This window comes from Poecilia latipinna, unplaced genomic scaffold (genome assembly GCF_001443285.1).
Source record: "Poecilia latipinna isolate Pla-1442-1.1 unplaced genomic scaffold, P_latipinna-1.0 Scaffold552, whole genome shotgun sequence".
NCBI lineage: Eukaryota > Metazoa > Chordata > Actinopteri > Cyprinodontiformes > Poeciliidae > Poecilia > Poecilia latipinna.
The window spans coordinates 392,939-413,066 of NW_015113168.1; the positions used below are offsets into that span (position 1 = coordinate 392,939).

At 40.3% G+C, this 20,128-nt stretch overlaps 1 protein-coding gene across 1 annotated transcript; it reads left to right on the forward strand.

The window, feature by feature from the left end:
• The first annotated feature begins 24 nt into the window (after positions 1 to 24).
• aldh16a1 (aldehyde dehydrogenase 16 family, member A1) lies at positions 25 to 14,184 on the forward strand. The gene is made up of 17 exons (XM_015041470.1): positions 25 to 298; positions 1,903 to 2,002; positions 2,077 to 2,203; positions 2,291 to 2,448; positions 2,531 to 2,608; positions 3,682 to 3,869; positions 3,953 to 4,108; positions 4,196 to 4,354; positions 6,486 to 6,639; positions 6,851 to 6,926; positions 7,982 to 8,087; positions 8,705 to 8,835; positions 8,922 to 9,092; positions 10,290 to 10,494; positions 10,568 to 10,753; positions 11,944 to 12,069; positions 12,172 to 14,184. The coding sequence occupies exons 1-17, from the start codon at positions 209 to 211 to the stop codon at positions 12,349 to 12,351; spliced, it is 2,391 nt and encodes a 796-aa protein (XP_014896956.1). The 5' UTR covers positions 25 to 208; the 3' UTR covers positions 12,352 to 14,184.
• The last annotated feature ends 5,944 nt before the right edge of the window (positions 14,185 to 20,128 follow it).

Here is a 20,128-nt window from a genome sequence, read left to right on the forward strand (position 1 = left end):
TATAAGCGCAATGATGTGATTCCGTCATGTTACCGAACACATTTTGGTGGTGGAGCATGAACACCGGAAGTAAGTAGGAGTGAACCCTCCGCGGTGGATGTAGAGTAATAGGTCGGTGGTCTTGTTTTATAATCTCCGATTCTTGCTCTATAGTTAAGCCCCAAACGGAGACGGCGTGGTTTCCCTTTTATTCTGAGTTCTAACTATTATGGCTGATAGCACCAACCCGACGGTGTACGAGATTTTTCAAAGCATGGAGCAAGGACCAGCTACAGCTACTAGCATTCCCACTGCTCAGGTGAGTTTTCCAGTTTAATTTACTGCGGCTAACGTAATGAATTCGCTGTAGTTGCATTAAAAAGCCAATATGTGGCTGCATATACATGTATATACAGCAGTGGTGCAGGGCCAGTGCAGCCCTGTTTGATCCATGTGAAGCTCATTAACTGTTAGCTGACTGTAATTCACAAGGCAAACGTGACTTCTATCACTGGACAGGAACAACGTCAAATGAAGGAGCTACGAAATATCTATAACATACGCAATTGTAATTATTGTGTATTCTCGGAGCCTTAAAAAATAGCCTAGAAAACAGAAACAAACTCTGGTAACTTCTTCTAATCGGGTTTAAAAAGAATATTTTATCCAGTTATGTTTTACGTGCAATGAAAAGCTACTATTGAATATTACTGTTTGGTAAAAACATTTTGTAGAAACATGAACATGATTCGCAAATACTGTATTATTTATGTAAATCTACTTGGCCCACATGAGCTGAGTTCCATAAATATTTTGGGATTTTTATGAATTTAAAGGGTACTCACATACGATAACTTCATAGTATGAAGTTATCGTAAATATTTTGGACACAACATGGAGCTGCTGGCCAGGGAACATATTAATTATTATCATCATTGGTTCATTCTCAGTGATACACAGGACTACCTATTAATTCATTGGTAATTTTTTTTTCTTGAATGGATAGGGCACCAACTCTGCCTCCAGGCCAGGGCTCCAGGTTCTTCCAGATCTGGCCCTGGTTTCGTTCCATTCTGTCATACAGAACGGTTTTATAACTGGAGAAAACTGAAGACTTTCTATAACGTCTATGACTTTAAACATCCTAAAAAGTTAACCTGTTGCATTCAGAGGCTGCTTACTAAAACATATTTCTCACTTTTATTACGCAGTTTGTGCATTCTGAGGTTGTAATTTATTTAATGTTGGGGTGTTTTTGGCTCCGTGTTATGTGGGAAGAACACAAAACTACAAAAAAAAGTGCAGATCAAGGTTGAGCTCTGGACTTTGATGTCTGGTTTGATGTCTGTCAATCATTGCCATATTCCATCCAGCCTGACCAGTCCCTGTCAAACAGAGGAGGCATCCTCGTCACCAATAAACTGAGAGCCTCAGTTCGAGTCATTCTTGCCCCCATTGGCCCATCAGAGCTTTTAAAGAATGCAGTGTGAGGCAGATTTGTTGGTATCATTAGCAAAGATGTGTAAAAAGCCATAAAATAAAATCAGAATAATCTCCACTGACTGCTTTTTTTTTTTTTTTTAAGAAATTCAACTTTTTGGAGAGAAAAATCCCACAATATTAAATCATGCTTGTGTACGTACCGCTCGACTTGCTGATAGTGAAGAAACAACTTGCAGTTACATGCAGCTGCTTATTGACAGCAATGCTAACTAGCCTTAGCATCAATGAGTGATTGACAGCAGTAAGACCCCGCCTCCCTGGCTCTGATTGGTTGTTTCTGACTGAACTTCAAAAAAAATTCACAGATCATTTGTCTGATGTTATACACTAATGGCATAGTGACAGTTTCTAACAAATATGTAAAATTAGCATATTATTCATATTGTTTAAGGATTAATTTCTGTCCTTGTTCTCCATCAGGCCTGGTTGGACCGTCACTCCCGTTCTCTGGGTTTCTTCATGGATGGGAAGTTCATCCTGCCAGCAGACAGACGGAGCCTCTCCCTGACTGATTCCAAAGGTGACAGCTGCGTCCGTGTCAGCTGATGACGTTTGATCAGAAATATAATTTCATGTTTCATCCCGTTTCCCCAGGCGGTGTTGTGTGCAGCACGGTGTGCGCTGAGGACGCTGATGTTTCCCAGTGTGCTTCTTCTGCTGCCGCCGGCTGGAAGTCCTGGAGCAGCCTGAGCTGCTCCCAGAGAGCCAAGGCCCTGCTGAGGTCCGACTCGCACACGCTGAACCCAGACCGCTCTGCCGGGCTTTGTTTGAGCCACTAACCTGGATGCTTCATGTCCGCCCCGAACAGGTTGGTGGGCGTCCTCGGGCTACACGGTCAGTGTGTGTCGGAGCTGTGTGCGCTGTGTGAGGCGTCCTGCTCACCCGCCGCCCTGGTCAGGCTGCTGCAGTACTACAGCAGCTGGGCTCAGCTCAGAGACACGCTCATACCCGGCTGGACGCCTGTCGGTGAGAAATCAGCGATGCTGTGTTATTTTAGTTTTATTTTATTTTCAAGGTTTTTGAATTAATTTGATTATTTCTCTTCCAGGCGTGGTTGTAGTCGTCTCTTCTCATGACTGCTCTCTCTATTCCCTCATGCTCAAAGTCCTGCCAGCGCTGGCCATGGGTAAAACACACACATCTGGATCTCGGATACAGTTTTTGTTTTGACGTCTAAACCTTTAAAATAGTCACAAACATTCCACACATAGCTGTGTTTTTTTTTATGAAAACAAATATCTATGCCACATCGTTTAAAACAATATCATGCCAAACCTATAGGTGGCAGTGTAGCACAAAGCTAAGACCTATATCAGCCAGTCAGATTGCTTCAAAACATCCACGACTTCCTGTTAGCAATTAAACATGGCACCAAAAGCTTAATTTGTGTGGACAGGTTGAGCTCATTTTAAATAGTGTATTAGAATATAACGTTAAATTAAAAAAAAAACAAGAAAATGTCCATTTTGAATCATCAATGTATGGACATAGTGGTGCATTATTTGTCACAGACTGTAATGCGAATGGCACCAAATCTCCATTTTCCCATGTATACACGCAAATCTTGACTTTGGAAGAAATTTTTCTAATCAGTTTCAGTGAAATTAAACAGTTTTCGTGTGGACATAAAATGTATTTGTTTTCCCAGATGTCCGGCTACGTGTGGACGAAGACTAAGATGTTTTCAGTGTGCCTTGAAAAGCTTTAATGACCCTTGAACTTGACCACAAGCTTTAAAATAGTCTTAAAGTAATGTTCTGTGACTGGAGGGGTTGAGGCTACCAGTAGCTAGCTGCTAAAATGTCATTGCTACCTAGCTTTTTTTTTTTTTTTTTTTTTGCATTTGCCATTTGTAATTTCAAATTTATCGCCAATTGGCTGGACAAAGTTTACACATTTGTGTGGAGATGTAGGTCTTAATATCTATTCATAATGTTTTAAAAAGTCTTAAATTCTTGTATCTTGAAGATTAAGGCCTTAAAATGTCTCAAATTCATTTTAAGAAGTAAGTCGGCCTTAAACATGGGATTCTGTTTCCAGTTTTAATTTTTAAGCATAAAAAAATGTATGTTGATCTTTCCCATACAATTCTAGTGAAACATTGAAACTTGCGTTTAGAACATTTTTACACAATGTAAGATACTTAAAGGGGTGTGAACACTTTCAGCAGGTTGTACCAGCGCTCTCTGTTTGTTCCAGGAAACTCTGTGATTGTCGTTCCCGGTCGGAGCGCCGCCCCTCCAACGCTCCTCTTAGCGCAGCTCTTTACCGGAGCAGGGCTTCCTGCTGGGGTACTTAACATCCTGACAGGAAGTGATGTCACGTTGGGCGCCAAAGTGTCCCGGAATCCCGACGTGAGATTGATCGCTTACTGTGGCAACAAGCAGGTGTGTTACATGTCTGATGGTAGAATTAGCATCCGTTTGTTGAATTATTTTTACATCTGACCTTTCACCCCGCTCCCTCTCAGGACGGGCTGGCTCTGTGTAAGGCCTCAGCAGGGATGGGCGTCCCCGTGTCCGTCTCCTCATGCGTTGGTGCCACCTGCCCCTTTATCATCTTTGAGTCAGCTGACATCGACAGCGCCGTGGATGAAGTCATACAGATTGCTTTCAAGAAGAAGGAGGTGGGAGAAGAAGCAGCTGCAGCTTGTCTCTTGTTTTCTGTAATTCCACCAAAGTGTTGAGTTGTAAACTTTTCTCTGTGCCTTCAGGTCCACTGGGTGCTGTGTGTTCAGGAGAGTGTGTCGGACAGCGTTGTGGCCCGGCTAAAGCTGCGCATGGCGAACATAAAGAGTGTACCTCTGAGCAGCGACGCAGACAGGGTCCTGGTGGATGCTGCAGTACAGGAGGCTCTGCAGCAGGGGGCGACGGTTAGTTTCAAACCCTCAGGAAGCTACGAATGCTTAAAAATGTAATGCTGGATTCCAGTTGTAGTCGAAACTATGACAAAGTCAACTGAAAAGCCAAATCGCATCCCCCACTGGGAAAATGGGATGACCTTCAACTACCAGCAGTTACAACTTATAAGACTGACTTCACGTTTCAAAATGGCCACTCCTCGCATCAGTGGTAGTAAGATGTGGTGGAAGTACTTTTGTTTTACAAGACACACATATAAAGATGCTTCTTAAATTAATGTTACATTCAAGCAACTGAACATATAATCCAAACAAATTAAAATGGAAAGTACAGCTTAAAACGATGTTTTCAAACAGTGTTTATGGGTGTCACCATGTTGAAATTCTGACTTTTAACCAGACGCCTTCACCTGGAGTCAAACCCAGCTCTGAATTCCCATTTCCCAGGTGACTGGAACGCATCAAAATGAACCCCTGTGTGAAAGCAAAACCCTGCCTCCAGACCAGTTCCACCAAAGTGGGTGGAGCCAGGAGACACTAAGGGGCGTGGCCAATTGTTGGGTTGACGAGAAATCCCTGTGGCCAACTTATCCACTGTCTCTCTATATGTAGTCACTTTTCAGACCCCAATAAGAATTTTTTTTTTTTTTTTTTTTCCCAGAAAAAGCGACTATCAACAATGTGACTTGTGACTTTTTTCTTTGTTACCTGAGACTTTTATGGCAACAACATGTGAAAGCACCAGATGGTTTTCTAGTCAAACACCTGCCTCTGTGATGTAAACATCAACCAAGCTTTACTGTTTGCAACCAATAGGGTGTCTTTCTGGGTGTCTTTAATCTGGATATTTTAATTTGGTTTTTATCTTTTTATAAACAAAGTTATTAGAAATAAGTGCCCTTATTAAAATTCCACTGCAGTAGGCACCCTTTAGCCCAGGGGTCCCCAAACTACGGCCCGCGGGCCGGATCCGGCCCGCCTCCACATTTGGTCCGGCCCCCTGAACAATACCAGAGAGCATTCAGATTTTTTTTCATTCATTGTATTTTCTGGTTTATATGTGGATTTTTCTTCAACCACCAGGGGGCTCTTTAGCAGGAAATGTGTCCTGTAAACTGTGGGGCGCATTGCTGCCATCTGTTGGACTTTTAGGGAACTGCTTGACTTTTATGTTATTTAATCAGTTCGGTTGTTTGCTAACGGTAGAGCAGATGAACACGTGACTGTTATGAACGCCGCATTCCAGGTTGAATTCTTCGAAGCGATGCCTGTAAGTAGCAGCTTATACTTCAAAACAGTATATATGTTAACATATGAGAAATTAATATGTTATAGTTACTTTCCCTCAATGGAATATATGCTAGTTAGTCCCAGTCACCGTTTCACTCATGGTTTTTGCCCATGTGAAAAGTTATGTGGCCCTCACAGGAAAAAGTTTGGGGACCCCTGCTTTAGCCCAAAGGGAGCAGCAAAAGATGGTTTTGGCAAAAATATTGCAGAACTGAACAAATTTACACTAGTGTCAACATTTGCACAGAAACAAAGATGGCACCATTAAGAGCCTACTTGGACACCATCTGCAAAAAATGTTGGTTTGAGGATTAGTTGCACTTTAAGATCTCATAGAAAAAGAGTTTCTAGACTTGTCACAAGTTGTTTTTTAGTTAGTTTTGTTCTTTAGTTACATTTTAAGGGTTTTGGAACTTTTGTCTTGAAATTTCAAAGCTATACAAAAATGTGACGAAACAAACTGACAGACACTTAAACCGCCTTCCAAAAGTATTCATATTTAATTTAAAAAAAAATTCAGGTTAAAACTCCCGGGTTTTTTTTTTTTTTTTTTTTTTTTTTTTTTACAAAAAGTCTGTACTTGCACCCAGTGCCTCAGAGACAGTGTTTCTATAGAACTACCTTTAGCTGCTAACAGCTTGCTTTTGTAGGCACTCAAGCGTTCAGCCATGTTTTCTTTGTGGAACAGGTCGAGCTCAGCCAGACTGGATCAAGAGCTTCTTTGAACAGTGATTTTCAATTCTGCTGCAGTTGGATTTAGCTCTAAAAAGGGGCTAAAGATGAGTTCTGAATGTTAGCTGATGGAATCAGGACGGGGTTAAAAGGTTTTCCCGTTTTGTGTCCCTGTCCTCAGCTGGTCCAGCCTTGCGGTGTCAGTCCCGGAGCCCGGTACCCCCCCACGGTGCTCTGTGGGGCGGCCCCCTCCTCTCCATATGTGGTCACTCCACCTCCTGGGCCTCTGCTGCCTCTGCTGATGTTCAGGAGCAACACAGAAGCTGTGCTGCTGGGTAAACAAACAACACTTTAAAAAATGTGCCATTCTGTCAAACTCCCCTTTTACTAAAGCATTTTTAAAATTCAGGGAATAGCATCTGTTGCTGAAACATAAAAGCTTTCTACATGGATTTCACTGTTGTTCATTGAATCAATCACATATTTAAATAGAATTCAACCCCGGGTGTTTGGTGCTGTCATTGTTGTCGCTCTGCTTCCACACAGGGAACCACAGCCCTCATGGCCATGCAGCGTCCATCTGGACTGAAGACCTCACCCTGGCTCTGGAGACCGCTAAGAGGTTCACATTACTAAACATGTTTTTGTTATGCTACCAAAACGCATCATCTCATTACTCTTAAAGGGGCAGTATTATGTAAAATTGACTTTTTTGAACTTTACATCATCTTGTAATTTCATTCCTTCATCAAAAACATACCTGGTGTGTTGGCTTGATTCTTTCATGCATGTTTGAGGAATCCTTTAATCTCCATGGCAACCATTCAGTTGTGCAAAACACCTGGGCGGACCTAGCTCTGCTCCTCCTCAAAGCTGCAGTTTCCAAGCTTCTGCCTGACAGAGCAGGTGTACTCAGCTCCTTCAGACTAGCCAGCAGCAGTTAGCAAACACCCGGTGGAACTGCACATCAGCTAAGCTTATTATATGAGCTACTTCTCAGTGCAACGTTAATTAAATGAAATGTTAAAGAGTTAATAGAGGAGCCATGTTGTGATGACTTGCTGAAGGCGGAGTTTCAGAAAGAGCAGGAGTTTTTAAAGAGACAGAGGCCCAATTTCAAGGAGTTGAATTATGAAGTAAAATTCATTTTAAGTTATATTTGATATACAACACATATTTATAGGAGCTGAAGGTAATGTAGTTATTGTATTATGCTATAAAATGGCACTATGTGCTTGGAAAACGCACAGCACTGCCCCTTTAATATCTGTAAATATTTTTAGAACTGTTAAATTAGTCCGTCCAATTTTTAGCAATTTCTCAATCGTGGAAATTAAACCAAAATCATCAGACACCAGAATTTTTTTCACACTAGTGCATAATTGTTACCTTATTGCAAATTTTCTGGAAAAATTGTCAAGAAAAAAACTTTGGATTTAAGTGATGCCAACTCTCACCTGCAGGTGGCAGTACTTCTTACTTCTACCAAGCTGCTGCCTCAGCCTTACTTCATGTTCATGACTGATATATCGAGTAACACGTAGTTACGTTTACCGTCATGTATAAGTGCAAATGTTCCAAAATTCCTTGCTAATATTTGTAACGTAGAAGCTCAAATATTGTGAAACTCTTGTTGATTTTTTTGTTTACCCTCTTCCTGTGACTGTTTCCCTCCAGTCTGTCTGTGGGCTCTGTGTGGGTGAACTCCAGCTCCGTCTCCGATCCATGTTTTCCCGTTTCCGGTCACAAAGACAGTGGAACCGGCACCGACGGAGGACAGGAGGTGAGCTTGGATCTTTTTTCACCATGGCAACAGTTTGACTGTTCATCCCTGTGAAGCCACACAGCTGACTGCAGTAAAACACAATAAGCAATATTTTCATTTCGAACCCACTTTCGCTGCTAACCGATGGAATAAATAGACATTTGAGCTCAAAAACAAATATTTATAGTTTTTAATCTGTTACTCAGGTTATTTAACCATCAGATTGGTACAAAATGCTAATCTATCCATTCAGTGTTTCAGGAAGCAGAGATACTGGATATTTTCCCCCTTAACCTTTTTTACATGTTGTCACATTACAACCATAAACATCAACATGTTTTTTGGACAATACAACACAAACAATTATGTAACTGCAAAGTGAAAGACGGTATTCGGTTCCCTTGAATCATTCATTGCTTTGTAGAATCCTCTCTGAGCTCAAGCTCAGTCAAACGGCACAGAGAGCATCTGTGAAGATTAATTTTAAAGTTTTGCCACAGATTTTTCATGGGCTTTAGCAACTTTTCAGACAAAAAAATTCTGGTGTCGGCCAGAATTGGAATCGGCAGGCCAAGCTATTTAAAGATCTTTGATTGGTGCAGTCCTACTAATGGCGATTCTTATCTCTCCTCCAGGGTCTGTACCAGTTCCTGCGTCCTTCCTTTTCTTCTCCTCTTCCTCGCCCGTCTCCTGTTTCTTTGGAATACTCAAAGTTTGGAACAGAAGCTGCCCAGGTTGTCATTCCTGATAGCACAGATGGTGCCAGGCAGGTTTTTAATCCTCCCCAGATTAAACAATAAACTATAGAGTAGCTAGCACAGAGGAAAATGTTTATCTCTCTCTGTGTGACAGCATCCCTCAGTCCTACCCTCAGTTTGTCGGTGGTAAAGCATGTAAATCGATGTCAGGCTGCAGTGTGACTGTACAGGCACCAGGGGGCGACAGTGTGCTGGCCTTTTGTCCCGATGGAGGCCGAAAAGACGTCCGGAATGCCGTGGAGACTGCGATCAAAGTTCAACCTGGGTGAGAGCTTTGAGCACATATTCACAAATAAAAACAAACGGCACAATGAAAAGAAACATGTTCTAACTAAGGAAGAGACAGGTTTTTATTCAGCTGGTTACAAGAAAGGAAGAAAAAGAAACGAAAAACAAGAAACAGAAACTTACAAATATTTTCATAAACCTACATCTGTAAGGTTGCACAGTCAATAACCAGGCCACATTTGTTTATGCTGGTATTAAAGATGGGAAGGAAAAAATGTTCAGAAACTAGATTTTGTCCCTTTACAGTTGAGTAAAAATGCAACCAACTGGAAGAAAGTAAAAAAATAAGCATTAAACATTTTCTATCATTTGTATCACGTGGGCTGACCAAGGCCGAAACATGTCCAGACATACAGTAACTAGCTATCGTTAAGTGGAGCTTTTCAAGTTCAGACTCGGAAGAAAACACATTTTATTGTCTTCCTGTGCTCCTCTTGTTATTCCTCCCTAGTTCAATGTGATAGAGATGAGACTGTTCCTGCTGAGTCGGTGTCTGAACAAAGTCCAGAGATTAATCATCAACAGAGAGTGATGAAACGATTTGTAATAAACACATCGTCTCCGATCCCGAACAGCTGCTGGCAAAACTCTGTAAACGTTTAGAGTTGGTGATCACACACCGAAATATGACGGAGCGACACAAAGTGGTGTGAATGGTGGAGTGGAGCTGCAGCTAGCGATTAGATTAGCAATCGAGTTATTTCAACAGTTTATTGGACAAAGAAAATTAGCACTTTCTGCAGTTATTTATCTGCTTAAGTTTGTTTTGTACAACATTAAGAATACATGAAAAATGGAAATAACTGATTCAATTCCTTGTTTAAATAAGAAAATAAACATTTTATTTCCTTAGAACAACAAAACATTCATTTAGTGAACAATTGATCATTTGCAGCAAAAGATGCATCTGCATGTAAAGTAGAGTACTTCTAAATGTGATATGCTCAGCCACTTCTGCTTGACTTAACATGGTTGCTGTGTAGGACCTGTTGGTTTATTTTTGTATGAACAATTATTAACTGGACAGAAAAAGATGCTTAATTGGAGATTTAGTTTTCATAGTTTGAACCAGGTGAAGCTAAAACTGCTGGGTAGAACATATTTATTTCCACAGACCCATTTGTTAACGTCAAAGTCCAGTAAGAATTATTCTAACTCTCCTTCCCTCCTTCAGCTGGATGAAGAAGAGTCCGTCTGCACGCGCTCAGTCGCTCTACTCTCTGGCTAAAGGTTTGGAGTCCAGGAGGAAGGAGGTTTCTGCGTCGGTCGGCGCCCAGCTGGGGGTTCCAGCCGAGGAAGCTGACAGAGAGGTGGAGCTCAGCGTTGGCCGGCTCAACGTCTGGGCGGCGTACTGTGACAAAGTACAAGGTGGCTCCCCGGTGAGGCCCATAGAATCTCTGCAGCGCCGCGCATCGCTGTGGTCAGCGTTGACCGTCTCCTCCTCTTCCTCAGCCCATGACCCAGTCCGGCGCCGCGCTCTCCTTCCCCGAACCACTGGGGGTTGTCGGGATCGTCTTACCCGACAACGCGCCCCTCCTCTCCATGGTAACCGTTCTCGGGGCAGCCATCGCAACAGGCAACGCGGTCGTCATGGTGCCCAGTCAGAGGTTTCCACTCCCCGCATTGGCTTTTGTTCAGGTAAAAGAGCAATTCAGTGCCGATGCAACAGATACAGAGATGCGAAAAAATATTTATGAAGTTCATATAAGGGATGCACAATATATCAGCATTAACAACGGTATTGATCACTGCTAGTAATTTTTTAAACATATCAGTATGAATCCAATAAAAGAAACTTGGCCCATAACAACTAGTTAACATCTTATTGCCGTTTATGTTTCTTGGGACGTGGTTGGCCATTGAGCGCACCGATAAAGGCGCTCAGGCTGACCAATCAATCAGCTCCATTTTCCTTGAATTTGGAAAATCGGCGATCGATTGATGTTTACATGTGAAACCGATCGTATTCACTAACCTTATCTATCCCGACAAAAGTCTGATAATTAGCTACTAGCTGATTACAAATTTGTGCAAAACTTGGTCAATATATTAAAAAAAAAAAAAAAAAATCACAATTGCGGTGTTTCCATTAAATATGAAATGCAGTTAAAATCACAAGTGAATAAGTTTGTTTTTACAACAGGTTTTTAAGAAACATGCTACAGAATCATCCTTCAAATGATTCCTGTCATCTTTTTCTTTGTGGTTTTTGTGATTGGCAACATCTGCTTGTTGACCAATGTGACTCTTTTGATGTGAAAAAAGTGTTTCCATTGCATTTTTGCTAAATAAACCAATTTACGGCTGAATAAGACCTCATCTTGGCTGCAAAATGTTTTATCGATAATCAAAATTACCGTGTTTCCATCAAGCAAATTTATTTTCAGAATGTCAAATTGTGGAGTTGGATGATCAATGGAAACGCAGTTACTGTTCCCTCTGTATCTGCCATAGACAAACCTGCCCACCAGGTCACCACTACATGGGCCTAGCTAACAGCAGTCACCCCGCTGTGGCCAACTTAGCAACTTTGTCGCTATATTTAGCAACTTTTCATATATATATATATATATATATATATATATATAAAAAAGAAAAAGTTGGTATTGGCCTAAATCGGAATGCGTTCATCCCTAATTGTTCATTTATTGAAAGGGTTTAGATTTATCGGTTATCAGCTGAAAATAATATCGATTTTCTTAATCGGCCAAACTTTTTCCATCAGTGCATTCCTCGTTTATAACCTTCAGAATCTCATTTTAAGACATTTTCCTGATCTCACCTGCACTCTGATTTGTATCTTTCGTGCATGTTTTGGTCCTCATCAGGTGCTCCAGTCCTCTGACCTGCCTGCAGGTCTGGTGAACATCATCACGGGAAATCGAGACCAGCTCACAGTGGCGCTGGCTAATCACAGCGTCATCAAGGCCATCTGGTACTGGGGCAGCGCCCAGGTGAGGACGACGCGCTACCATCGTTAAATATAATAGACAGTTTATATATATATAAATAATATGTATAATCTGATCATGTCTCTGTCCTGTGTGTTGTTTCAGGGCTGTCAGTACCTGCAGCACACCTGCACCAGCCCGCTGAAAACCCTCAGGCTGTCCTGGCAACAGGGCGGGGAGGGGCGCGGCGCAGCCCCGGACTGGGCTCAGCCTCACCCGTCCCTGCTGGAAGACCTGTGGAGAAACGCGGTCCAGTGGAAAAGCGTGTGGATTCCGACCGCATGAGACGCTGACCCCGTCCAGCAGCAGAGAGAACAGGAGGATGTTTGGTTATTAGTTCTGGCAGGAAGAGAAATCAGGTTAATTATTAACAGCAATACTCAAGATGATTTACTCACTTTTTACATTCTGTCCGAATATATCAAATATATGAGGACCATTTTTTTATTATTATTATTATTCACACATTTTTTTTCCACTGGCAGTACTTCTTCATACTGTCAAAGTAAAAAGTGCAATTCTAACTGAACAGTGCTGACATGATGTTATATTTTGTGTTGAAATCATTTCATTTTCTCTGGATCTATCAGTGTTACACACATATTGGATAATGCTATTAAAAATCTCTGACAGATGTCAGTAAAGTGTCGGCCTTGGAGTCTGAGACATTGTGCTCGATTTGGCCAAACCGCAGCAGGGTTAGTGGGCGGGGCTTCTGTCTCCATGGTTTCAGCTCATTCACTCTCATTTGGTGAGTTGAAACGTCTGGACTTAAACATAATACGGTTATTGTGACCAGTCTTTGTTGAAATGTCACTGTTTTAACAAATACTGTACTTTCCAGAAGTCTTCATACCCTCTGAATTTTTTTATTACCTTTTTAACCTAGGTTTGCACCAATAGATCCTTAATTTTGGATGGTCGGCTGATTTCTTACATGTGAAACCAATATTTTCTACCTCTGCAAAGATCGTTGTCACTATGTTTGGAGACATTTCAAGTAGGGATGCACAATATATCGCCACTAACATCGGTATCAGCCGATATTAGTAATTTTTTTTTAGCATGTCAGTATTGGTCCAATTAATAAAACTAAGCCGAGATAAACAACAGATATTTACTTTGATCTTGTTCACATCTGTTTCTGGTCTCTTCAGTAGAGAAATATTAGTCAAATAAAAAAATATCGGCCACAACAGTAATATTAATGTTGAATATCAACATCAACACAAATGTTCATCTGTGTGCATCCCTAATTTCAAACAAAGAAAAATTATATTGGCTGATGAAGCTTTTGACAAACGAACACAAATGGTGCATCATTATGAAGTAAAAAGAAGAGAATTTACAAAGCCTAAGTTTGTACACTTGGATTAGGCGACCTCTGAAGGGATTTTATTGCACTTGATTTTATTCAGGGGTGTCAGAGTGAAGGATGTGAATACCAACTTTGCCAGAGATTTGTTAAATTTTTACGACATTGTATCTTTCTCTTTTCACTTCAAAATGACGCACTACTATCATGTTGGCCTGGCACGTAAAATCCCAATGAAATAAACTGAAGTTTATGGTTTATAATGTGACAAAATGTATAGAAGATTGAAGAAGTATTAATACCTTAAAAAGGTCCTAGATATGCAGTTTTGATCTCTAACATCTTACCTAACTGCCTTACTGTTACACACCAGAGGTCTATTCAGGTCCACCAGACTGAAGCGTCATCATCATGGGCTTCAGAATGACTTGTAGTGTTAACTGCTTAAAGTGACTGAGCTTAGTCTTCCCAGAAGGCTCTGTGTTAACAACAGTTACATCTTTGTGGAACCGTGCCTGTATCTGTGGCCAAGTATAAACAGGACTGTCAGTGACTTAGCAAAAAAAAAAAAAAGCTAGCTCAGTTAAAAAAAATGACTGTAGATTTTGCTTGTATGTCTTTTTTACTGTACCATAAAACTGTAACAGAGGCCATGGGCTCACTATGCAGTGTAAACATTCTCTTCAAGATGTGAACATCTATGTCGAAATTGTGTGATTAAAGTTATTTTGAAGTGTTTGTTACCACAGACTCATCAGGTACGTTTCTGTCCTAAGCCATAAATTAAAGAATTACACAAAGTATGCAATTTGTTGTGTAACTTGGTGCCTTAATGAATGATTTTAAATGCATTTCTGTATGCTTACCAGATTTCACTTGTAGATTTGTTGCTTTTGAGTTTACAAATTTAGAATTAATTTTATTGCTAGTTTATATTTACCCAGAACTCCTTGTATTATTGCTAATACGCTAGCCTAACCATTTCTTTCCACTCTTGTCTCTCTTCGCTGCTCCATCTGGGCTTCTTCCCAATTAAGTGAATTTCTCCGGTACTATTTCTAACCGGACCAATCGGCTAACGGAAGGAGAAATTGTGAAAGATGACATCGATTTTCTGAGCTTTTTAAAAGGTTTTAGCAATGGCAGCAGAGGAAATGAACAGAGTCGTTCAATCCATGTTGGTCACACTTCCAAATGTTGAATTAACGTTAACAGCCGCCTCGTTGGGATTAGTACTTTTCTCTTCGTAGTGAAGGATGGTTGTGCACAGCGTTCGGTAAGCTTCATAGTGTCAAACTAGCGCAATACCTACATCACGGCCAAATGTTAGAAGTTAAGTAAAATTAAAAACTTCAACAGAGTCCACGCCTTCATCAAGAAATCATTTCTAAATAGCCAAGCAAAGAACAAGTAGTTGGATTTTAGCATCATGTAGATGGACCTGGTGCTAATAGCTTACGTTGTAGTCAAAAGATGTCATAGAGAAGCTTTCTGTGTTTTAACATCCACATAAAATCTGTTACTAAATTAGCTTTCGAGCTTGAAAACATTTCCTGAATAAAGAGTTTTTTGGACAGGACATATAACCTCTCTGATTCTGATTTTAAGTGGTCGGTTTACTGACAGATCTGACTTTTTAATCACAGGCCATAAATATTCATAATGGCTGCTGTGTAGACTTCTGGAGGGCAATATTAGCTTAAAGTTAGCTTATTGTTAGCCTGCTTTATCCATTAACTTGTTTTGATGTGTTTAGAATCTTTGGATCATCACTTGTGATATTAAAAATCTCTTGTTTCCACCATGTTTTTTATGTTCTCCGTACATGGTCTCCTTCAAACAAACTGTTGTCATCTCAAACTTATTTGACCATTAAAACCTACTATGGTCTATTTACGCTGGCATTTTTGTTTCAGAAAACCGCTCAGTCTGTGGCAGCAAGTAGTAAAACTCACTTCACTGTGGACAGAGATGCAGGCAGCACATAATTAGACGACATGAGTAAAAAGGATTTGCTCCTAGCATCTCATTTTCAGAAACCAGTTTTGCTTCCCTTTTAGTTTTCTCCCTAACTGGTTCCAGCCAGAAGCCTGCTGACGTAAACATCTCTGTGGTCACAAGACCTGTCTCCTCCCGCCGCTGTCTAACCTGAAGAGGAACAATGCCGAGTCACAACAGTGACACGGCACTTTTTTAGTGCTAACTCACATCCTACTTCTGAGAAAAAGCTGACTAATAGTGTCATCTGATAGAAAAAGAGATGGAAAGCTATTGACAGAAATGCAGAGTCACTGTCTGAGTTTAGCTAAAAGTTTTGCCTACAATAAATTGTAGATTTTAAACTGTGGATCAGAGATACGATCCTGGACTTCAGCTGTGATGCAAATCAACTTTCTTTCTTTGAGGTTTTAATGTTCTCCATTAATTTCATATCTATTTCTGCTTTATTTCTCAATTTCTCTGTTTATTTAAAGGGACAATTCCCATTAATAAACAGCTTTATTTACACAACAGACAAAAGAGTTTAAAGAGTTTAGACTCTTTAAACTCTTTTGTCCGTTGTGTAGATAAAGCTGATTCAGTCCTACATGCTAATTTCAATTTGCAGCCTGTGGTAGATGAATGGTATAAAACACATTCTGTAAAGAACAAGCTTCCCATGTTAAGGTTTACCTTCCAGAACATTTAGACCACAGTTGCTTTTTATTTCTAAATAAAGACGTCAACATGTTAAGGAACAGGCTTTTTACATATTCAACATTGTTCAGTGCCAAGAATGCAGTTGGTTGCTTCCTCTAATCTCATGGGGACTTTTTCCACTTTGTCTCACATATTTCTAATTTCATAAGTGTTCCATTGATCAAAGCAAAGATTACAAAATGTGCCAGGAAACATAAACCAAATTGAAAAGATGTTACATTTTGTTACCATGCCTAGCCAAATTTAGTGTATCTAATAAAAAATGTGGTTTAAGCACTTTATGTCAAGAGAAGATCTAATTTCTAAGACTGTTTGCAGTTTTTCATGACGCTTTGTAGCATGTCCTACAGGAGTTGTAACCAAATACTTTCAGTCTTGTTTTCTTTTGCTGACTCACAGTTCTCCATGCAGGTCTGAAACTAAAGAGCTAAAGGTGAAGAGGCAACTTGGAGACCAGATATTTGTCACCTAATGCCATCTGAAACGTAAGGGTTGATAAAAGTTTGATGAGATAGTACAGCTAAGGCTGTCAAACATAAATAATTCAGCTGAAATGGCTGAAACAGTGTTTTTCTAAGAAGGATGGAACACTCGGCATTTGTGTAATTGCCCTTTAACTTGAGTGACAGGTTCTGCAAAGTTGTTTACTGTATATTCATATTGTCACAGACAACTTTTCAATGTGTGATCTGGAAACTCATTAATTTGTGCTTTAATCAAAGATAAATAAATGTTATTCAATGTAAATCTAATCTATCTGTGTATGTTACCTTGAATAGGGAATTAGTTTTTATATAGAAACTAGTTTGTTACTTTTTGCCACAAACTTCAGTCTATTCCACTGAGATTTTATGTGATAAACCAAAACAAAGTGATGCATAATTAAGAGGTGGGAGGAAAATGGTGCATTGTTTTTATTCCTTTCTTTTTATCAAAATTCTTTTTTTAAAAAAATAACGTCCAAATGTTGCCCTTTGTCTGCTGTTAAGGACGCCAAACTACTAAACAAAACACTTTCATTGTTCACATAAATTATTAAGATTCAGACTGATAGGAGTTATTTTTTTTATTATTATCTTGCATCTGTTTTTATGTGAAACTATGTAATGTAACATTCAGGGTGCAGGAAGGCACCTACAAAATAAAAAGTATTATTATTATTATTCAATTATTTACAACCCAAATACCCAAGTAGGCTCTTCCATGACTGAAGTTTGAGTTACGTGATTATGGGTGAACCGGCTCTGCGATGTGAGCCTCTTATAGAAGCAGGGAACGTTTGTTACGCATCAGCTGTCGATGAATCACAGAGGAACTATGTGTTACCACCAACCTCTGCAAGTTTGCTCACTGATTTTGTTGGCATTCATTTCTTATCTCTTTGCCTACGAGTACAATTATGTGAGTTGGTAGGGCATTGAAAAGTTAATGAAGCTGCTTTGTGAAGTAGCGCTGTGGTTCTACTGTCTGAACGGGTCCTAAACAAAGTAGCTGACCACGAAGACAAGCCCTTACACGAATGAGGCAACAGATGGAAAGAGTAGCAAGAACAAGTGGAAAATTACTGGCCTGCTGTGACGTGTCATTCTCTTTTACTTCGTTAGGGTTACATGTACTAACATACATTTACAACAAATTACTAAAACAAATAGATAAACTGTTGCCACATGTTTCAAACTACATCTAATGTGAGTTAGGAAGGTTTGGATGTCAGAATTAAAGTTAAAGTACGCTGAGGACCTGACAAAATGCAACCCTGAGAGTTCCTCTTCAGTAAAACTCTTATTAGGAGAAAGACAGCATCTTTGTTCATAAAAATTTCAACAGATTATTCCTTGGTTTAATGTTTTCTACAATGACATGATGTCTGAGGTCTTTTTATGCTTTGCAACGTCTCGCAACATTGCTCTGCTATTGAGTAAAGCCCTGAAAGTCACACTGGTTGTATCCCAGTGCCACATCAGCGGTTTTAAAAGTCATGTGGTGTTTTAGGAAGTAAAAGTTCAGTTTATTGGCTTTGTGCAGTCATAAACTTAGCCACTGTGTTTCAGTGAAGGTCAAATTAAAGAGGACCTCAAAAGTCTGTAGCCCTTTTAAATGCTAGTTTTTGTGATCCAAAAACATGAAATGATGACAAATTATTTCACAAAAAAGTAGAAAGCAATGACATGGTAAGCTACCATAACAATGCGGCTATACACGGCTCTACATTATGATGTCACCAGATGACTACAAGCATTCAGTAGATGCTTAGAACAAATCAATGTGTGGATGTGCCATTGCCTGAAGTAATTGTTTGTACACCTAAGGACGAATGATGAAGACTCAGCACAGTTTCAGTTAATAACTACTGATCTGAGCCAAAATTGAGGTTCAAATTGATGGATTCAGACCTGAACTTTCAGAGACACATAAAAACAGTTACAATGTCAGCCTTCTATCACCTGGAAATAATTCTAGGATTAAAGAACTAATGTTCCAACAAGTTCTTGAGAAACTCTTGCGTTTATCTTTAGTCGAATTGGTTATTTCAGCAAGACTGCCTAAGAAGTCAATCAGACAGCTGCTGCTGGTGTTCCCACCAAAACCAGGAAGATGGAGCATGCCCCTCCAGTTCTAAAGTTATCCCACGTTAGATTATAAATCTAGACCACTCAGATCTTCTGGTTCTAGTCTGCTCTCCATCCCCAGAGCTCAACAAGCAGCATCCAGGTTTTATTCTCCACTCTACTGGAATAACTTTTAGGAAACAGTGCAAATAAAACAGCTTAGATATTTTAGATCAAGTATAAAAACCCATTTGTTCAGTTTGGCCTTTGATTAATATTAACTGGAACACTATTAATTTCAGTCTGTATTTCAAACTTGTTTGTACACTTCTTGTCTTGTTGCTGGATTGTGCTATACTTAAAACCTGCCTTGGCTTCCCTTGCGTTAGTGGTTCAGTGCAACCAGCTCCAAGACAACCCTTAATTTGTGGCTCTCACCTTTGTGTGTTTCATAAGAGACAGCTCAGAGAACACAGCAACATATTTTAAGAATTATCATTAATTTAGTTATATTTAGGCCAAATGTGTCCATTTTTATGTTTAAGCAAAATATGTTATATAATTAGTACACACGAAGTTCACATTAACAATTTGGATAAATTGCTTATTTAGCTCATTTGTTCACGTAATTCTGAGAAAGCACGTCGTCATCGTAGGAGGCACCATGTTAAACAGAAACACCACGGTTCACCATTCCGTGAATCACCGAAGGACATAATGAAATTTGATCGTTTCACTGTGTTGTCTTACATCCTGCTGTCTCAAAAGCGACACTCCGAGCCTATCTCCCCCTTGATTGCTGATTGGCGGAAACCTGCAGGGTGACGTTGACGTCTGTCACGAGGTCTGCCCAAACTGTATAAATAGAGAGGAGCACCGACTCTCCATCACAGAACGGGGAACAAAGCCTTAAGGAGTTCTTGCTTCAACAGTGTTTGAACGGAACTTCTTTTTTTTGTCTTCCGAGCTTCGCTTGAACCTACATTCCAGCGCTATTTCAATCCTGTTTCTACTTGAACACTACTGAAGAAGTCGACGTAAAGCTTTATTTTTCTACGTTTTTTTTGTTAAAAAAAGCACAAAGAAACGCCAGCCAAGATGGAATCCCAGGTGCGTCAGAACTACCACCGCGACTGCGAGGCCGCCATTAACAGGATGGTCAACATGGAGATGTTTGCCTCCTACACCTACACCTCTATGGTAAGAAACATGAATACTATTTGCACTGCCTCTGCTTCGTTAGTCTACCCTTAACTAGTCGACCGCACCTCGTTAAATAAAATGCTGCGTCACGGTGAGTCGGCAGTTTTTGCTAAACTCCGCCATTACTCATGCGGCTGTTTTTCGCCTAATGATGGGCCGCGAGTCGTTTTAATGATGGTTTACCTCTTGGTTTTTCAACAGGCTTATTACTTTTGCCGCGACGACGTGGCCCTGCCGGGCTTCTCCCACTTCTTCAAGGAGAACAGCGAGGAGGAGAGGGAGCATGCCGACAAGC

Bases quoted from the DNA above. Each gene is read 5' to 3' on its own strand.
- aldh16a1 (XM_015041470.1), top strand. From the start codon at position 209: ATGGCTGATAGCACCAACCCGACGGTGTACGAGATTTTTCAAAGCATG. The intron at 8,088-8,704 runs GTGAGCTTGGAT...TCTCTCCTCCAG, and splicing joins GCACCGACGGAGGACAGGAG to GGTCTGTACCAGTTCCTGCG. The intron at 12,070-12,171 runs GTGAGGACGACG...GTGTTGTTTCAG, and splicing joins GGTACTGGGGCAGCGCCCAG to GGCTGTCAGTACCTGCAGCA.